We start from the raw sequence: 17347 nt of genomic DNA, 5'->3' as shown, positions 1-17347 counted from the left end.
GGTCTGTGTTCTGTTAAAATATGGAAGAATTAACAGAAGAAAGAAGAAATAAGGGCAGAAACTCCACTGGGGAGTACTTGTCTAACCCTGAAAAAGTTCAAGGCTGTTGTTCAAGGTCTGAATTTTTCCCTTGAGATTTGCTTGTAGTCCTTAAAGGCATCTTCAGACATCTGATCAAGGCAGCATCCGCGGAAAATTATAAGGTGGGTGGCTGCACTGGAGCCTGTCCTGGCTCAGGGGAGCCGGTGAAGAGTGATTTTTTTTCCCTTGGCGTTGGGGGATCAGAGGGGGTGCCCTCTGCTATGCAGGAAGCCCTCCTTGCTCACTAGATAGTTCTCATTCCTCAGGAGATAAACTGTGAGGGGCCGGCGTGTTTTCTCCATCTTGGCACTTACCCTCAGACCCTCCTAAGTACCCGGGAGGGCCGTGTTTTTCATCGGAGATTGAAATGGAACCTCCCCCCCGGGTGCCCGGGAAGAGTACCTTGGGGGCAGCGCCCCTCCTTCCGGAGGGCAGCATCCCGGCGGGGGCGGGGGCTCGGCTTTGATCCCAGGGCACCTTTTGTCCCTGGAGACGCTCTGCCAGCCAGGTACGTGGAGGGAGTGCAGCCCGCCCTCCAGGAGGCCGCGCGGGGCTGGGGCGGGCCGGCGGCTCCGGGGAGTGGCGGCCGGGAGCCCGCGAACACGGGTGGGTGCCGTCGCCTCACTAACCGGGCGCCTCCGGGAAGTCCGGGCGGGGTCCACCGCTCGCACATAGGATTAGCGTCCTCTAAACTCCATCCCTGGGAAAAGCCGCCACACTTCTCACCCAAACTCGCGGAGCCGAGGGGTTGGGCAGGGTTGGGCGGCAGCGGGGGCCGGCGAGGCGGATCCGGGAACGGGTGGGTCCGGGCGGCCAAGCCCCTTCAGCGCCGACCCAACCGCCCCGGCCCGGGCCAGTCCAGCGGGGCTGGGGCCGGTGACACAAAGACGACGGCGGGTCTTCCGGGCCTCCGGCCTCGGGCAGTCGCAGGGCGCCCCGGGCCCCCGGACCTCCCCTCGCGTCGCGGCCAGTCAGCCGGCGCCGCCCGGCGTCCGCCCTCAGCCGTCCGGCGAAGCGCGGCCTCCTCCGCCGGCGCGGGGTCCCCTGGTTAACCCCTGCCCGGCAGCGCGGCCGCTGATTGGAGGAGGCGGGGCGCCGGGGCAGCGGGGACCCCCCCACCACCTTCCTCGTCCCCTCCCCCTCCTCCCCCACTGTCGGCGCTTCCCCCACCCCCCCAGGACCCCCCCTGCCTCCCAGCCGTGCAAATCTCGCGAGGAAACACGCGGTTTCACTAGTGTGTTTACACCGATCACTACTAATCCGGACCGAACCGATCCGGATTAAGGGGCCGGAGGCGGGTCCTGGGCACCAGCGGTTCCGACCCCCCCCGCCCTCCGCGCGGCACCCGAGTGGCCCCCAGCCGAGCGGGCCCCCACCTCCTGGCCCTGCCTGGGCCCTCCTGCGCCTCCCTTGGCCTTTGTCCGGCGCCAGGAGGCCGGTCCCGCGCCCCCCGCGGCCGCCCGGGCCCGGGCCCGCGTCAGGCGCCTGGCTCTGTACGCGAGCCCGGGGATCTGCGGCCTTCGTGCCCCCCTTCCCCCGCCCGCCCTCTCGTGGAGCCCGGCGCCGGCGGCGGCTGCCCGGGCGGGGGGTTGCGGCGCTCAGGAGAGGCCCCGGCTCCGCCCCGGGCCTGCCCAGGGGGAGAGCGGAGCGGCCCGCAGCCGGGTCGGGTCGGGGCCCCTCCCGGGAGGAGCGTGGAGCGGCGGCGGCGGCGGCAGGTGAGAGGCTGAGCCCCGGGTGGGGGAGGGCGCCAGGCCTGGGGCATTAACCGTCCCGGGGACCCCTTTGGCCTGAGGAGCCTGCGTCTTGGGCCCAGCTCGGGGCCGGCTCCGGACCGCAGCTCCTGGGCGCTGAGGCGGGAGGGGCTCCCTGAGGGCTGCGGGTCGCTGAGGGGCCGGGCAGAAGATGGGGGAGGCCCAGGCGGCCCCGGCCTGGGATTGGGGCCGGCGGCCGGAGGAGAGACGGGGGCCCCCTGGCAGCTGGAGGCCTCAGCAGCCTCCTGGGCGCCCCCGAGAGCCGGCCCTCCCTTCCTCCGTGACAGGTGGGCCTGGAGTTGGGGAAAGTTTGGAGCCGGCGAGGGGCGCCGGGACCAGGCCCCATCGCTCCTGCTTCCCGGCTGTGGGCTGCAAGGAGGATCCCAGTCCAAGGCCCCGCTGGAATTAGACGGAGTGGCTATTTCCTTAACATGAGTTGACGTTAAACGGAATAACCGCCGGGGCGTCATTTTCCGGGCCGGGCCTGGGGATGGAGGTTTGGAAAGTGTTGGGAGAGACCTTGGGGTTTGGGAGAGACTGCAACCTCTGCCTTTCCGACCTCGATTAGGGCAGGGCAGGACGCGAGGAAGGCCACGGGGGAAACTCATTCTCCCAGTCTCTTTTTTTCCTTTTCTTTTTATAAAGATGCATTTCAACCTTTCTGAGAATTTCCTAATTCTCTAACCTGCACTTGCATGTGTGGGTGAAACTTTGTCACCTTTTCATTCCTCTTTGCCCCAGGCTCTCAATCCAGGAAGGGAAATGAAACTGAAGGACTTGTAAGGGGGTTGTTACTGGAGATTGTAGAGTTGTTGGATTGCAGAGGAGAATGTTCGATTCATCTTTTCAGTCACTTTAAAATCACACCAACTATTCCAACTTCTTAATAATGTGTTCGAAGGGGTTCTATGTAATGATATATGTTTCTTTTCCACTGTTAATATTAAAGAGAGGTTTTCAATGGGTCGTGTAGGAGTTGGTCTCTTGCAAAGGATGGACATATTTGCTGAAAGTAGCCTGTGCATTAATTGGTTATGGAAGTTTAAAAATGGTGTCCTCCTGCCCCTCCCTGCTTGGAAGAAGGGCTAAAAGCAGATGTCCAGAATCAAGAGAAAACTACTGCAGGGAGTGGTCAGAAAAATATTTTTTAAAGGGATTGTTATGGAGCTATATTAATTTACTGAGTGAATGGAGGTGGATGGTTTTACCATGGGCTCTCTATTAAATTTAAAATAATTAATTCCTTTTTTCATGAGCTACTGTGAGCTCTTCAGAGAAAGGAGCTGTATAATAGTGTTTTTGCAGTTATTTGTAGCTTCTGATTCATCCTATATTCTTTTGAAATTATTGTCAATGATTCATATTTTTAGTTTAAGGACTACTTCCTGAGTGGGAAATAAATATCTGAAGATACTTAGCTAGATTCGAAGGCTGATAGAAGGAATTTTCTTTTTGCAGGCTAGTTCTTGTTTTGTTCTTTCCCCTGTGCTCAACTTTTACAGAGATTATATGAAGGGTTTGAGGGGTTTATTTTTGCTGTTAAAATCAAATCAGAACTAGGGAAGAAAAAGTGGCTGTCATAGAAGAGGACTTCTGAGCTGCTTTAAAACTTTTAAATGTATTACTGTTTGATGCAGCACATAGTAGTCTACCACTTGTATGCTATATTTACTTGAGATTTACCTGCATTTGATCTTTCGGTGAAATAATTACTGTGAGTTTTGTTCTACAAAAAAATTACCTCCTCACATTTTAGTGTTTATGGTTTCACAGCCTTCTTTTTCTTTTTCAGTAGAAATGATGGAAGAATTGCATAGCCTGGACCCACGACGGCAGGAATTACTGGAGGCCAGGTTTACTGGAGTAGGTGTTAGTAAGGTGAGTAAAATGATAATAATGAACACTATTCATATTCTAATTTAAACACATTTTTTAAATGATTAAGAGCAATTTGGGTAGGCCCTTCTGATAGTTTGCAGGGGAGAAGATTTGGGTCTTAATTTCAGTGAACTTTTGGATCCTGCTAGTCATTCCAGTAGTCATTTAACATAGTAGGTTTGAAAATGTTCTATATGGAAATATATGTTTCTTCCTCCTTTCTGGTATAGGAGAGGTTTCTCATGGTTCTTGTTACAAGGAAACTAAGAGGATGTGTGTATAGATTCTATGCCATATTTTGTTAAAACTTGTCAGTCATTCAGAAAGAAAATTACAAGGCATTGCATAGCTTTGTTACATTGGACTTTGGAGGTAGTTACATGGTAGAGTATTGAAAAATTGGCCTCTGTGAAGTCTGCAGACTCTTTACTGGTTGCACCCCCAGACTGGTTTGTTGCTCTTCTCATTCTTCCTTCTTAGTTTTTATTTTTGTTGCAGGAGCATAATATTAGATTAGGCCCCCATTAACGGGCACGTATGAAGTTAAGCAATTTATAGTTTCCTATGCATGTTTATGTACCCACTGGTCCACCCCTCTGCTCTCATAGGATGATTTTACAATGTGTAAAATGTTTGATTTTAATACAGTACTCAAAGTATATTTGCGATATTTTATTTAAAAGCTTCATTGGTCCAAGATCACATTACTTGGGCTTGAGATGTGTGAACGTATGAGCTACTGAATTTTTTTTTTTTTGAGACAGTTTTCCTCTTGTCGCCCAGGCTGGAGTGCAAGGGCGTGATCTCGTCTCACTGCAGCCTCCGCCTCCTGGGTTCAAGTGATGATTCTCCTGCCTCAGCCTCCTGAGTCGCGGGATTACAGGTGCCCACCACTACGCCCAGCTGATTTTTGTATTTTTAGTAGAGATGGGGTTTCACCATGTTGGCCAGGCTGGTCTCGAACTCCTGACCTCAGGTGATCCACCCGCCTCAGCCTCCCAAAGTCTGGGATCACAGGCAGGAGCCACAGTGCCTGGCCGAGCTTTTGATCTTTAACCAATGTGATACAACATTTCTTTCTGTGCTTTTCAAGAAATCCTGTCTCATGGTAACCTGGATGTTGATCTCGTGCTTTAGTTAGTAGCTTCTCCAAGGAGAAGGTGTGTTGAGGTTTAGTTGGAAAAATGGGCTTCTTTGATGGGTCTCACAGTTTTGGTGAGCTGGGATAGCTTGATAGGGTTTTGTTTTTTTTTTTTTTTTTTTTTGAGACAGAGCCTTGCTCTGTCACCCAGGCTGGAGTGCAGTGGCACGATCTCGGCTCACTGCAACCTCTGCCTCCTGGGTTCAAGCGATTCTCTTGCCTCAGCCTCCCTGGTAGCTGGGATTACAGGCTCCCGCCACCACACTTGGCTAATTTTTTTGTATTTTTAGTAGAGACAGGGTTTGGCCATGCTGGTCTCAAACCCCTGGCCTCAAGCGATCCTCCTGCCTTGGCCTTCCAGAGTGCTAGGATTACAGGCATGAGCCACCGCGCCCAACCAGCTTGATAGTTTTTGTTTATTCACCACATATTGAGCACTTGCTGTATGCTAGGCATTGTGCAAGGTGTTAGGGCTGATGCTTGAGCACAGTACCTCCACATCTGCAGTATGGGGAGAGAGAGATGATACCATGATGAGATCTGTATTAGAGCTGTGACAAGGTGCTGTGGGAACACAGGATTTGTTACATATTCTTAATTTCTTTGGCCACTTAAGCAGTTTACTTTTGTGGCACTTAGAGTGGCTGTGCTCCTGGACGTTGTATATTGAAGTTACATTTACAAATGTAAACTCTCTGATCTAGGTGAAGTAGCTTCAAGTAGAAGTGAGCAATATGTTTGAATACTAAATTGATCTCTAAATGACCTCTGATGTGTCTTTTTAACTTGAAGATTGAGCATAAGGCTAATATCCAGATCTGTCTGTTTAAATGGTCCCCCCACCCCCGCCTCCTGTAAGTCAGTAAGTTTGTATTCAAATTTTACATAGTTTAAGCTCATTGATCTTTGGATTAGGGTTGTTGTTCTGTTTTTAGGTTCGTGATGGCTGTATCCAAGTATACTTTCGATGGAGTAGGGCATAAGTGATAAGAATGAGTGACATTCAACATGTTGCTGTCTAGACCCAACTTAAAGTCATGTAACTAAGGTATCAGAAAACTTTAATACAGTAACCTATTGTTTAATAGGAAATTCTACCTTTAACATAGAAAGTTCTCTGTACAGAAAAAGAAATTTACCTATTTCCAGTTTTTTTGTTTGTTTTTGAGAGGGTCTCACTCTCTAGCCTAGGCTGGAGTGCAGTGGCACGATCTCGGCTCACCTCAACCTCCACCTCCTAGTCTCAAGCGATTCTCCTGCCTCAGCCTATAGATAGCTGGGGTTACAGGTGTGCGCCACTACCACACTGTTAATTTTTGTATTTTTAGCCGAGATGGGGTTTTACCATGTTGGCCAGGCTGGTCTTGAACTCCTGACCTCAAATGATCCACCTGCCTCTGCTTCCCAGAGTGTTGGGATTACAGGCATGAGCCACTGCACCCAGCTTTATTTCCAGTTGTTTTTATTCCATTAGTTGTTGTTGTTTTTTTTTTTTTTGAGACAGAGTTTTGCTCTGTCGACCAGGCTGGAGTGCAGTACCATAATCTCGGCCCACTGCAATCTCTGCCTCCTGGGTTCAAGCAATTCTTCTGCCTCAGCCTCCTGAGTAGCTGGGACTACAGGCACCTGCCACCACGCCCAGCTAATTTTTGTATTTTTAGTAGATGGGGTTTCACCATATTGGCCAGGCTGATCTCGAAGTCCCGACCTTGTGATGTGCCTGCCTCAGCCTCCCAAAGTGCTGGGATTATAGGCGTGAGCCACCGTGCCCGGCTTAAGTAGTCGTATGTTATTTTGATATTTCCAGTCATGGTAAGTATATTGATTACAATGAATTTGTTATTTGAGGACTAGCAGGAGAGTATTTTTCCTATAACAAAGAAACTTGAAAAAAAATTAATTCTGTAGTTTGCAGAGCTGGGAAAAGAAAATCTCCATTTTGTATGACTTCTTTTTTTTTTTTTGAGACAGAGTTTCACTCTTGTTGCCCAGACTGGAGTGCAATGGCACGATTTCAGCTCACTGCAACCTCCGCCTCCTGGGTTCAAGCAATTCTCGTGCCTCAGCCTCCCGAGTAGCTGGGATTACAGGCACGTGCCACCACGCCCAGCTAATTTTTTGTATTTTTAGTAGAGATGGAGTTTCACCACGTTGGCCAGGCTGGTCTCGAAATCCTGACCTCAGGTGATCCACCCGCCTCGGCCTCCCAAAGTGCTGGGATTATAGGTGTGAGCCATCGCGCCCAGCCTTTGTATTACTTCTTTTACCAGTAAGACATCGTACCTCTCAGACTATTGATTTGAAATGGGGGTGTGGAGGGGATGATGATACTGGGAGAAAAGGGTGCTTTTGGAAAAACTCCTCTCCCTGGCTTTGAATTCTCATTTCGGATCATTATTTCCCAATGAGAATATCACCGTGTTAGGGCCGGGCACGGTGGCTCACGCCTGTAATCCCAGCACTTTGGGAGGCTAAGGCAGGCAGATCACGAGGTCAGGAGATCGAGACCATCCTGGCTAACACAGTGAAACCCCATCTGTACTAAAAAATATAAAAAATTAGCCAAGCGTGGTGGCGGGTGCCTGTAGTCCCAGCTACCTGGGAGGCTGAGGCAGGAGAATGGCGTGAACCCGGGAGGCGGGGCTTGCAGTGACCTGAGATTGCGCCACTGCACTCCAGCCTGGGCGACAGAGCAAGGCTCCATCTCAAAAACAAAACAAAACAAAAAAAGAATATCACTGTGTTGATGACAGCTTTGTTTTTCGAAGATCAAAAAAGATTTCAGCCCCTGCAGCTCCAAATAAGAGAGCAGAGTGACTTCCCTGTGATGGTGCCATCTAGTGGGACTGGTTCAGCCTCTTGGGCTGTCTCTTGAATTTCTCCTAACTATTCATAACATTTTTCAGTACTTTTTGATGTCCATAGAAGGAAGAAAGTCAGTGCCACTGTGGATTCTTTCCTAGTGGACAAGAGTGTTGCAAGTAGCTACAGTCTTTGAACTTTCTGGTTGTTGTAAATCTTCTGTTGTATAACTTTCAAGTTTTTTCCACCTGCAAATTAGATATACACTCCATTACTTAGACTAAAACAGAATGGCCAAATCTCCACATCTATTACTTATATTTAAGTTGCTCATTACCTATATTTAGGTTTTTAATTTTTCATTTCTAATTTTCTTGCATAGTGCAAATTTTTAATTTTCTTGCATAGTGTGTTTATAGGTACTCAGTTTCTCAAGCGTATTTACTTCATAATACTGGTAAAACAAAAGTCATTTATTTTGGACTTTGGGATGCACTATTTGGTTTTTTTTTTAAAGATTGACGTTTTCTGTCATGAATTGATGAGGGGAAAGTAGTGTAATGTGCACCCAAAAGTCTATAGCAGGCTCCCTAGTCTAGCTGCCCCTTTTTAGGAGGACCTGGAGCCATCGTCTTAGCAGTTTTGAGGTGGTAAGGCTAAACTGGGTTGTGAACCTAGTAATTTTCTGGTTTTTTTTTTTTTTTTTTTTTGAGATGGACTCTCACTCTGTCGCCCAGGCTGGAGTGCAGTGGCGCAATCTCTACTCACTGCAAGCTTTGCCTCCCGGGTTCACACCTTTCTCCTGCTTCAGCCTCCCGAGTAGCTGGGACTACAGGTGCCCGCCACCACGCCTGGCTAATTTTTTGTATTTTTAGTAGAGACGGGGTTTCACCGTGTTAGCCAGGATGGTCTCGATCTCCTGACCTCGTGATCTGCCCGCCTTGGCCTCCCAAAGTGCTGGGATTACAGGCATGAGCCACTGCACCCGGCTGCTAGTTCTTTATGTCTTGTTGACCTGACATGTGAGCTGTCCTACCTCTTTTTTTTTTTTGAGACGGGGTCTCGCTCTGTCACCTGGGCTAGAGTGCAGTGGCATGATCTTGGCTCACTGCAGCCTCTGCCTCCCGGGTTCAAGCGATTCTCTTGCCTCAGCCTCCCTGAGTAGCTAGGACTACAGGCGTGTGCCACTATTCTCAGCTCATTTTTAAATTTTTAGTAGAGACGGGGTTTCGCCATGTTAGTTGGCCAGGATGGTCTCTCTTTCTTGACCTCGTGATCCTCCCGCCTTGGCCTCCCAAATTGTGTGATGACAAGCGTGAGCCACCGCGCCTGGCCTGTCATACCTCTTTTTTAAGACCTCTTCCTGTAAGCACTGGATAATCTACTTCTAGTAATGTGAAACTGACTATATCTTGAATTCATATGTTTTCAATCAACCTGTTGCAGTTTATATTCTACACCCTGCTCCCTTTTGACAGTTTAAGTACAGGTAGTCTGAGCAGTTCTGGAGACCATGTAAAGTAGACAGAATTTCACCCTTGCATGCATTGTTACTTGCACCTAGTTGAATATCAATGTTAATATAGTAGCAAATACTTATAATACTGTGTGCCAGGTACTATTCCAATAGTACAACAAAAGCAATAAGAAGTGAATTTAGATATTTTATAACAGGGATAATGGTTAACAAATCTGTACGTAATCAACTCACTGGATTAGTAGGCATTCTCCATTCTCTGTTTATAAGCCATGCTGACTGATGCTTATCACATTGCTCCCACTAGTTGAATTATAGCCATGTCAATGGTCATTTTACAATAACTTACACTTGTGTTGTAATTATTCAGTTTAATACACAATTGCATAAACCAATGAAATATGATTGCAGGCCAGGCGCAGTGGCTTACGCCCTTAATCCCAGCACTTTGGGAGGCCGAGGCGGGCAGATCACGAGATCAGGAGATCGAGACCGTCCTGGCCAACATGACAAAACCCATCTCTACTAAAAATACAAAAAATAAGCCGAGCGTGGTGGCATGTGCCTGTAATCCCAGCTACTCAGGAGGCTAAGGCAGGAGAATCACTTGAACCGGGGAGTTGGAGGTTGCAGTTAGCCGAGATCGTGCCACTGCACTCCAGCCTGGGCGACAGAGCGAGACTCTGTCTCAAAAAAAAAAAAAGAAATATGATTGCAAAATGAAAGAATTGTTTCCAAGAGAACTAAGTTAACTGCCCTAGAAAGACTAGGTAAGTCAGCACGTGCCTGTAGTCCCAGCTGCTCAGGAGGCTGAGGCAGGAGAATTGCTTGAACCTGGGAGGCGGAGGTTGCAGTGAGCCAAGATTGCGCCACTGCACTCCAGCATGGGCAACAGAGTGAGACTCTGTCTCAAAAAAAAAAAAGTAAGTCAGCAAGGAGATACCTGTAAAAATTTATGATATTCTTTTAATCTGCAGGAATTCTTTACTTAAATCCTTGGCAAGTATCTGTTTTTGTTTTTTTGTTTTTGAGACAGAGTTTCACTCTTGTTGCCCAGGCTAGAGTGCAATGGTGTGATCTCGGCTCACCACAACCTCCGTCTCCCGGGTTCAAGTGATTCTCCTGCCTTAGCCTCCCAGGTAGCTGGGATTACAGGCATGCGCCAACACACGCAGCTAATTTTGTATTTTTATTAGAGACGGGGTTTCTTCATGTTGGTCAGGCTGTTCTTGAACTTCCGACCTCAAGTGATCCACCTACCTTGGCCTCCCAAAGTGCTGGGATTACAGGCGTGAGCCACTGCGCCCGGCGGCAAGTATCTTTTAAGTTCTCACTTTTTTTGTTGTTGTTGTTGGAGACGGAGTTTCACTCTTGTCTCCCAGGCTGGAGTGCAGTGGCATGATCTCAGCTCACAGCAATCTCCACCTCCCAGGTTCAAGCGATTCTCTTGCCTCAGCCTCCTGAGTAGCTGGGAGGTGCCCACCACCATGCCCAGCTAATTTTTGTATTTTTAATAGAGATAAGGTTTTACCATGTTGGCCAGGCTGGTCTCGAACTCCTGACCTCAGGTGATCCACCTGCCTTGGCCTCCCAAAGTGCTAGGATTACAGGCGTCAGCCACCGTGCCCGGGCCAAGGAACTCTTTTTTTCTATCTTTTATAAATTTTTAAGTCTGATACATCACATTATATAATCAAATTTGACTTCTGAAAAGGTATTTAACCAACTGATACCTTTCTTTTCATGTAGTTCATTGCAGCAATTAGAAGCTTTCAGTTATGAATATCTAGTGTCAGCTTTTTCACATACCAAAGTCACTTTCATTTTGTAAAAATGTTTGTATTAAACAATGCTCAATAAGTATGAATGCTGAGAAATGGCCTATACTTATACTGATACATTTTAAGGAACAGTGGATTAATTTACTTTAGTATTTATTTGATTCCCTCCTTATTTCACATGTCGTCAAGTACCAACACGTGCCTCTTTCTCTGAAATTTCTGAAGTGTTTTTCTGCCCCCATTGCTACTGCCTTAATCCAGACTGTTTTTATTCATAACTCGAAATTCTAGTTTGGAAGTCTTGCACCCTTTCGGTTCTTTTATTGGTTACCACAGAAATGACAACACATATTTTTAACTTATCAAAGGTTAATGTTAATACCTTTGTCTTCCTCTTCGTCAGTACAAGGGCCTTGAAGATTTTTTTTTTTTTTTTGAGATGGGGTGTCACTCTGTCACCCAGGCTGGAGTGAAGTGGCATGATCATGGCTCACTGCAGCCTTGACCTCCTGGGCTCAGGTGCTCCTCCCGCCTCAGCCTCCTGAGTAGCTGGGGCTACAGGCACACACCACCACACTCGAATAATTTTTGTAATTTTTCTTTTTATAAATTAAAAAAAAAAAAAAGCCTCCCATCAACATCTTGCAAATTTTTGTATTTTTTGTAGAAACTTGGTTTTGCCATGTTGCCCAGACTGGTGACCTTGAAGATTTAACTCCATTTATTCCCCTCACAATTCACATGCTATTGCTGTTCTGGATTTAATTGTGTGTGTGTGTGTGTGTGTGTGTGTGTGTGTGTAAAAATTTTTTTTTTTTTTTGAGACATGGTCTCACTGTGTCACTCAGGCTTGAGTGCAGTGGTGCGATCTCGGCTCACTGAAACCTCTGCCTTCTGGGCTCAAGTGATTCTCCTGCCTCAACCTCCTGAGTATCTGGGACTAAAGGCACGTGCCACCATGCCCGGCTAAGTTTTCTTTTTTTGTGTTTTTAGTACAGATGGGGTTTCACCATGTTGGCCAGGCTGATCTTGAACTCCTAACCTCAGGCGATCCGCCAGCCTTGGCTTCCCAAAGTGCTGGGATTACAGGTGTGAGCTACTGTGCCCAGTCTGTATATTTTGTAGAGCACTTTTAGGTTTATAGAAAACTGAGCAGCTAATACAGAGTTCCCATATACTTCCTCACCCTACTTTCTCATTATTCACATTTTGCATTATTACAGGTGTGAGCTACCATGCCCAGCCTGTATATTTTCTAGAGCACTTTTAGGTTTATAGAAAACTGAGCAGCTAATACAGAGTTCCCATATACTTCCTTACCCTACTTTCTCATTATTCACATTTTGCATTATTAGTGTCTTTGTTACAATTGATGATACGTTATTAGCTAAAGTCCATTGTTCACAGTTGTCTACTGGCTTCCATTAGGCTCTTTATTTTTATTTTTATTTTTTTGAGATGGAGTCAGCTTGCCCAGTCTGGAGTGTGGTGGCGTGATCTCATCTGACTGCAACCTCCGCCTTCTAGGTTCAAGCAATTCTCCCTGTGTCAGCCTCCTGAGTAGCTGGAATTACAGGCGCCCACCACCACGCCCAGCTAATTTTTGTATTTTTAGTAGAGATGGGTTTCACCATGTTGGCCAGGCTGGTCTTGAACTTCTGACCTCAAGTGATCCACCTGCCTTGGCCTCCAAAAGTGTTAGGATTACAGGCGTGGGCCATCACACTGGCCAGTTATAGAATATTCTCAGCCGTTATCTTGTCATATATTGTTTCTGTCTTACTCTGTCTTCTCTGGCATGCTAAACATATACTAGACCTTCTCATTGTGTTTTCTCTGCCTCTTACCCTGTCTCTTGTATTGCTTGTCTTTTTGTTTTCTTATCTAAATACTTGGTAGTTTCTTGTGACCTACCTTCCACTTGATTAATTTTCTCTTTAGATTTGCTTAATCTACATAAACCTATACGTTGAAATTTTATAAGAGCTGAGTCACTCTTATCCTGAGGGTGTAGCCCATGGGTCTTCTAATGTATGGGGTGGCTTTCCCACACTCTCCTCATTGGGCAGGGCCCGGGCTTTGACTTTCTTCTCTCCCTATACTCCCAGGCCTCTTAAATTATAGCTAGATTTTTCTTTTTCTTTTTCTTTTCTTTTTTTTTTTTGAGATGGAGTCTTGCTCTGTCGCCAGGCTGGAGTGCAATGGCATGATCTCGGCTCACTGCAGCTTCCGCCTCCCGGATTCAAGCGATTCTCCTGCCTCAGCCTCCCAAGTAGCTAGGACTATAGGCACGCGCCACCGCACCCAGCTAATTTTTGTATTTTTAGTATAGACAGGATTTCACCATGTTGGCCAGGCTGGTCTTGAACTCCTACCTCAGGTGATCCACCTGCCTTGGCCTCCCAAAATGCTGGGATTACAGGTAAGAGACACCACACCTGGCCTAATTTCAAAAATTTTTCTTTAGAATTTAATCTGCAAATGACTTCAAATTGAAATCATTTTTTATTTTTAAATTTTAACTTTTAGAGACAGGACTTCATCCCCAGGCTGGCCTCGAACTCCTGGGCTCAAGTGATTCTCCCACCTCAGCCTCCTAAGTAGCTGAGACTACAAGGCATGTGCCATTGCACCCAGCAGAAGTGATTTTTTTGAGTTCTGGTCTTGTGTCTCTGGATTCTTGACTTTTTACGGAAGTAATTCTTTATTTCATTGCTTTGCAGTCAATAATACAAAACTAACACTTAGTGTGTGTGAACTCTTGTGTCACTGTAAAGTTTACCTCCTTGTGACTTTCACTTTTCATCTGCTTCCTTCTTCCTTCCTGCCCATAAGTGGTTGGCATTGGCGTTGTCATCACTCTTGGCCTTTAAAGTCATTTATTTCCTGTTCTCTATTTACTTTTAGTTAAATTCAGATTAAATGGAAAGATTTCTTAAAATTTTATTTTTAAGAAAGGCCATGAGAGGGAAAACAAACAAGGTATATTATCAGTGGTTGCTTATTTCATACCTGGGTCTAGGGATAATTTGGCTTAGTTCTATTCTTCCTCTCTACCTTGTCTGGGTCTTAAATTGTTAGGTTCCTCCTGGTGATACGTTTCACTTGATCCTGGCCACTACTAGATGTGATGGAATTAGTTTGGAATCTACTTCCTAGTATGTTGGCCATGGTTAGCTAAGTACTTTATTTATTTATTTATTTATTTATTTTTTTGAGGTGGAGTCTTGCTCTGTCCCCAGGCTCGAGTGCAGTAGCGTGATCTCGGTTCACTGCAAGCTCCGCTTCCTGGGTTCAAGCAGTTCTGCCTCAGCCTCCCTAGTAGCTGGGACTATAGGTGGGTGCCACCATGCCCTGCTAATTTTTGTATTTTTAGTAGAGATGGAGTTTCACCGTGTTGGCCAGGATGGTCTTGATCTCCTGACCTCATGATCCGCCCGTCTTGGCCTCCCAAAGCACTGGGATTACAGGCGTGAGCCCCCACACCCGGCCCCCATATCTTATTCTTAACATATCGTTTTTCCAAAAAGCTGCATATATTGCAAAGTATTGGAGTAGGAATAATATAGCTTTGATACTAGAATCTGCTAAGAAGTTAGCGAGCTCTAGTTAACTTAAGAGTCATTTCAATTCTCTGGGCACTTCCAATTTAAGAATTTTATGTTTGATGAACTACACAAAAAGAGGAAGCCAGATTTGAGATACAGGATAATAAATTCCAAATATTCCAGTTAAGTATTAATAGTATGAAAGAATGAGTGGTGGTATTAAAATATAAACCTTCAGGAACAAAAGTTCTATAGGATAAAATCTGCCAAAATTCTTTCCTTCATTTTGTATATATATAGCCTTTGGGAACATGGGTTACATACAATAAAATAACGATGTTAGAAAAATACCATAGGAGCAAGAAAAGTACCTTGTTTTGCCCATTAAGTATACTCTGAAGACAGCAGTGAGGAAAATAAAGGTAAAACATTTTTCTAAAAATAGTCTCAGTATAAGGATGGTGTCTGTTTTCTAGTCCTAACTAGATGAGGGAGATAGAGATTTATTATTAAACTTTTTTTTTGTTTTTTGAGACTCAGTCTTACTCTGTCGCCCAGGCTGGAATGCAGTGGCGCGATCTTGGCTCACTGCAATCTCCGCCTCCCAGGTTCAAGCGATTCTCCTGCCTCAGCTTCCCGAGTAGCTGGGGTTGCAGGTGCCTGCCACCTCGCCCAGCTAATTTTTGTACTTTTAGTAGAGATGGGGTTTCACCATGTTGGCTACGCTGATCTTGAACTCCTGACCTCTCAGGTGATCCGCCCACCTTGGCCTCCCAAAATGCTGGGATTACGGGCGTGAGCCACTGCACCTGGCCCAGAACTTTTTCATCTTCCCAAATCGTAACTCCGTGCCCATTAAATAATAACTCCCAGGCCAGGCACAGTGGTTCAAGCCCGTAATTTCACTATTTTGGGAGGCCGAGGTGGGGAGATCACGAAATCAGGAGTTGGAGACCAACCTGGCCAACATAGTGAAACCCCATCTCTACTAAAAATACAAAAAAATTAGCCGGGCATGTTGGTGTGCACCTGTAATCCCAGCTACTTAGGAGGCTGATGCAAGAGAATCACTTGAACCGGGAGGCGGAGGTTGCAGTGAGCCGAGATCATGCCACTGCACTCCAGTCTAGTCGACAGAGCGAGACTCCGTCTCAAAAAACAGAACAACGACAACAGAAAAACCTCCCAATAACTCCCCATTCTCCACCTTTCTCCCCAGCCCCTGGCAACTATCATTGTTTTTCCATCTCTGTGAATTTGACTATTCTAGGTACTAATATGAATGAAATCATAGCAGTATTTGTCCTTTTAACTGGCTTGTTTCACTTAGCATAGTATCTTCAAGGTTTACCTGTGTTGTAGTATATGTCAAAATTTCATTTTCTTCCTTTTTAAGGCTGAGTAATATTTCATTGTGTGCATATACCACATCTTGTTTATTCATTCATCTGTTGATGGACCCTTGGGTTACTTTTACCATTTGGCTATTGTGAATAGTGCTATGAACAAACAAATGCTGCTGCTATGAAAATGGCTGTAGTCTTGCAGTCCCTGCTTTAAATTCTTATGGCTGCAGACCCAGAAGTTGGATCATATTAAACTGTACTCTTTTGTTGACCTCCTCTCAGGCCTTATTAATAAGGGACAGCTAGAAAATAGTGGTTCTTTTAATTCACATTCTACAAAAGCTTTAGAAGTCTTAGAAATTCTGTTAACATATGCAGATGAACTAGTAATGGTAGTCAAATTGCAACTATTACAAATAGTATTATTGGCCCAGTAAGTAAGAAGTAAGCTACTATGTAACTTGGCAAGTTACATAGGATAGCCTTTTTTTTTTTTTTTTTTTTTGAGATGGAGTCTTGCTCTGTCACCCAGGCTGGAGTGCAGTGGCACAACCTCGGCTCACTGCAACCTCTGCCTCCTGGGTTCAAGCGATTCTCTGCCTCAGCCTTCCAGGTAGCTGGGATTACAGGTGCCCACCACCATTCCCGGCTAATTTTTGTATTTTTTGTAGAGACGGGGTTTCACCATGGTGAGCCACTGCACCCAGCCATAGGATAGACTTTCATGTTAGTCAAACCGTAGGTTACTTTTAGAATATCACACATTTGCTAATTTGCTATCCAGATTTGCTGTACTAGAATTTTACTGTATTCTATTTTGTTTTGTTTTTGAGACAGGGTCTCACACTGTTGCCTAGGCTGGAGTACAGTGGTGTGATCTTAGCTCACTGTAACCTCCGTCTCCTGGGTTCAAGCGATTCTCCTGTCTCAGCCTCTCAAGTAGCTGGGACTACAGGCGTGTTGCCGTCACGCCTGGCTAATTTTTGTATTTTTAGTAGATATGGGGTTTCACCATGCTGGCCAGACTGGTCTTGAACTCTTGACCTCGAGTGATCCACCTGCCTCGGCCTCCCAAACTGCTGAGATTACAACATGAGCCACCATGCCCAGCCAGAATTTTATTTTAAAATTGAGTATTGAATTTTATTTAATTTAAGAAAGTTTTTTCTACAAAGGGAATTCTATTGATGGCCCTAGTTTATTCCCTCCCAAAAGACCAACTGCAACCAGATTAAGTGAACACAACCTCAAGATTTTATTGTCTTCATAATAAAAGATGATGCTTATTACTGGATCGCTTCAGCCCATGGAATGGAGGGAGCAGTGAGTCGAGATGGCCATTGCACTCCAGCCTAGGTGACTGAACGAGACTATCTCAAAAAAAACAAAAATGAGTATGGCCTCAAATAGTATTATAATCAGTCCTTTGAAGACTGGTAATGTTGCCTACATAAAGATAACAAGGTGCTGGTAACCATTGTAATGGATGTGAGCTGTATGACTGATAACTTTGCTTCTACAAAAGGTATATATGTGACTTTT

General features: G+C 46.1%; 1 protein-coding gene across 8 annotated transcripts in view; it reads left to right on the top strand.

The window, feature by feature from the left end:
• The first annotated feature begins 1322 nt into the window (after positions 1 to 1322).
• Positions 1323 to 17347, top strand: part of TLK2 (tousled like kinase 2) — a 137993-nt gene continuing 121968 nt past the window's right edge. For 3 of the 8 annotated variants that reach the window (XR_009211212.1, XM_058431963.1, XM_058431964.1), the window contains exons 1-2: positions 1659 to 1796; positions 3625 to 3710. Coding sequence is in view for 7 of the 8 variants with exons in the window: in XM_058431963.1 (XP_058287946.1) it covers positions 3630 to 3710 (81 nt within the window). In the remaining variant the exon portion in view is untranslated. Of the gene's footprint in view, positions 1797 to 1959; positions 2120 to 3624; positions 3711 to 17347 lie in introns of those variants that run through there. The other 5 variants (XM_032139089.2, XM_032139091.2, XM_032139093.2 and 2 more) reach the window with 4 other exon arrangements.

The sequence above is a fragment of the Hylobates moloch genome, unplaced genomic scaffold (genome assembly GCF_009828535.3).
Source record: "Hylobates moloch isolate HMO894 unplaced genomic scaffold, HMol_V3 SCAFFOLD_19, whole genome shotgun sequence".
NCBI classification, from domain to species: domain Eukaryota; kingdom Metazoa; phylum Chordata; class Mammalia; order Primates; family Hylobatidae; genus Hylobates; species Hylobates moloch.
Note: the sequence above shows the minus strand (reverse complement) of the source record. Positions and strands in the feature narration are given on the sequence as shown.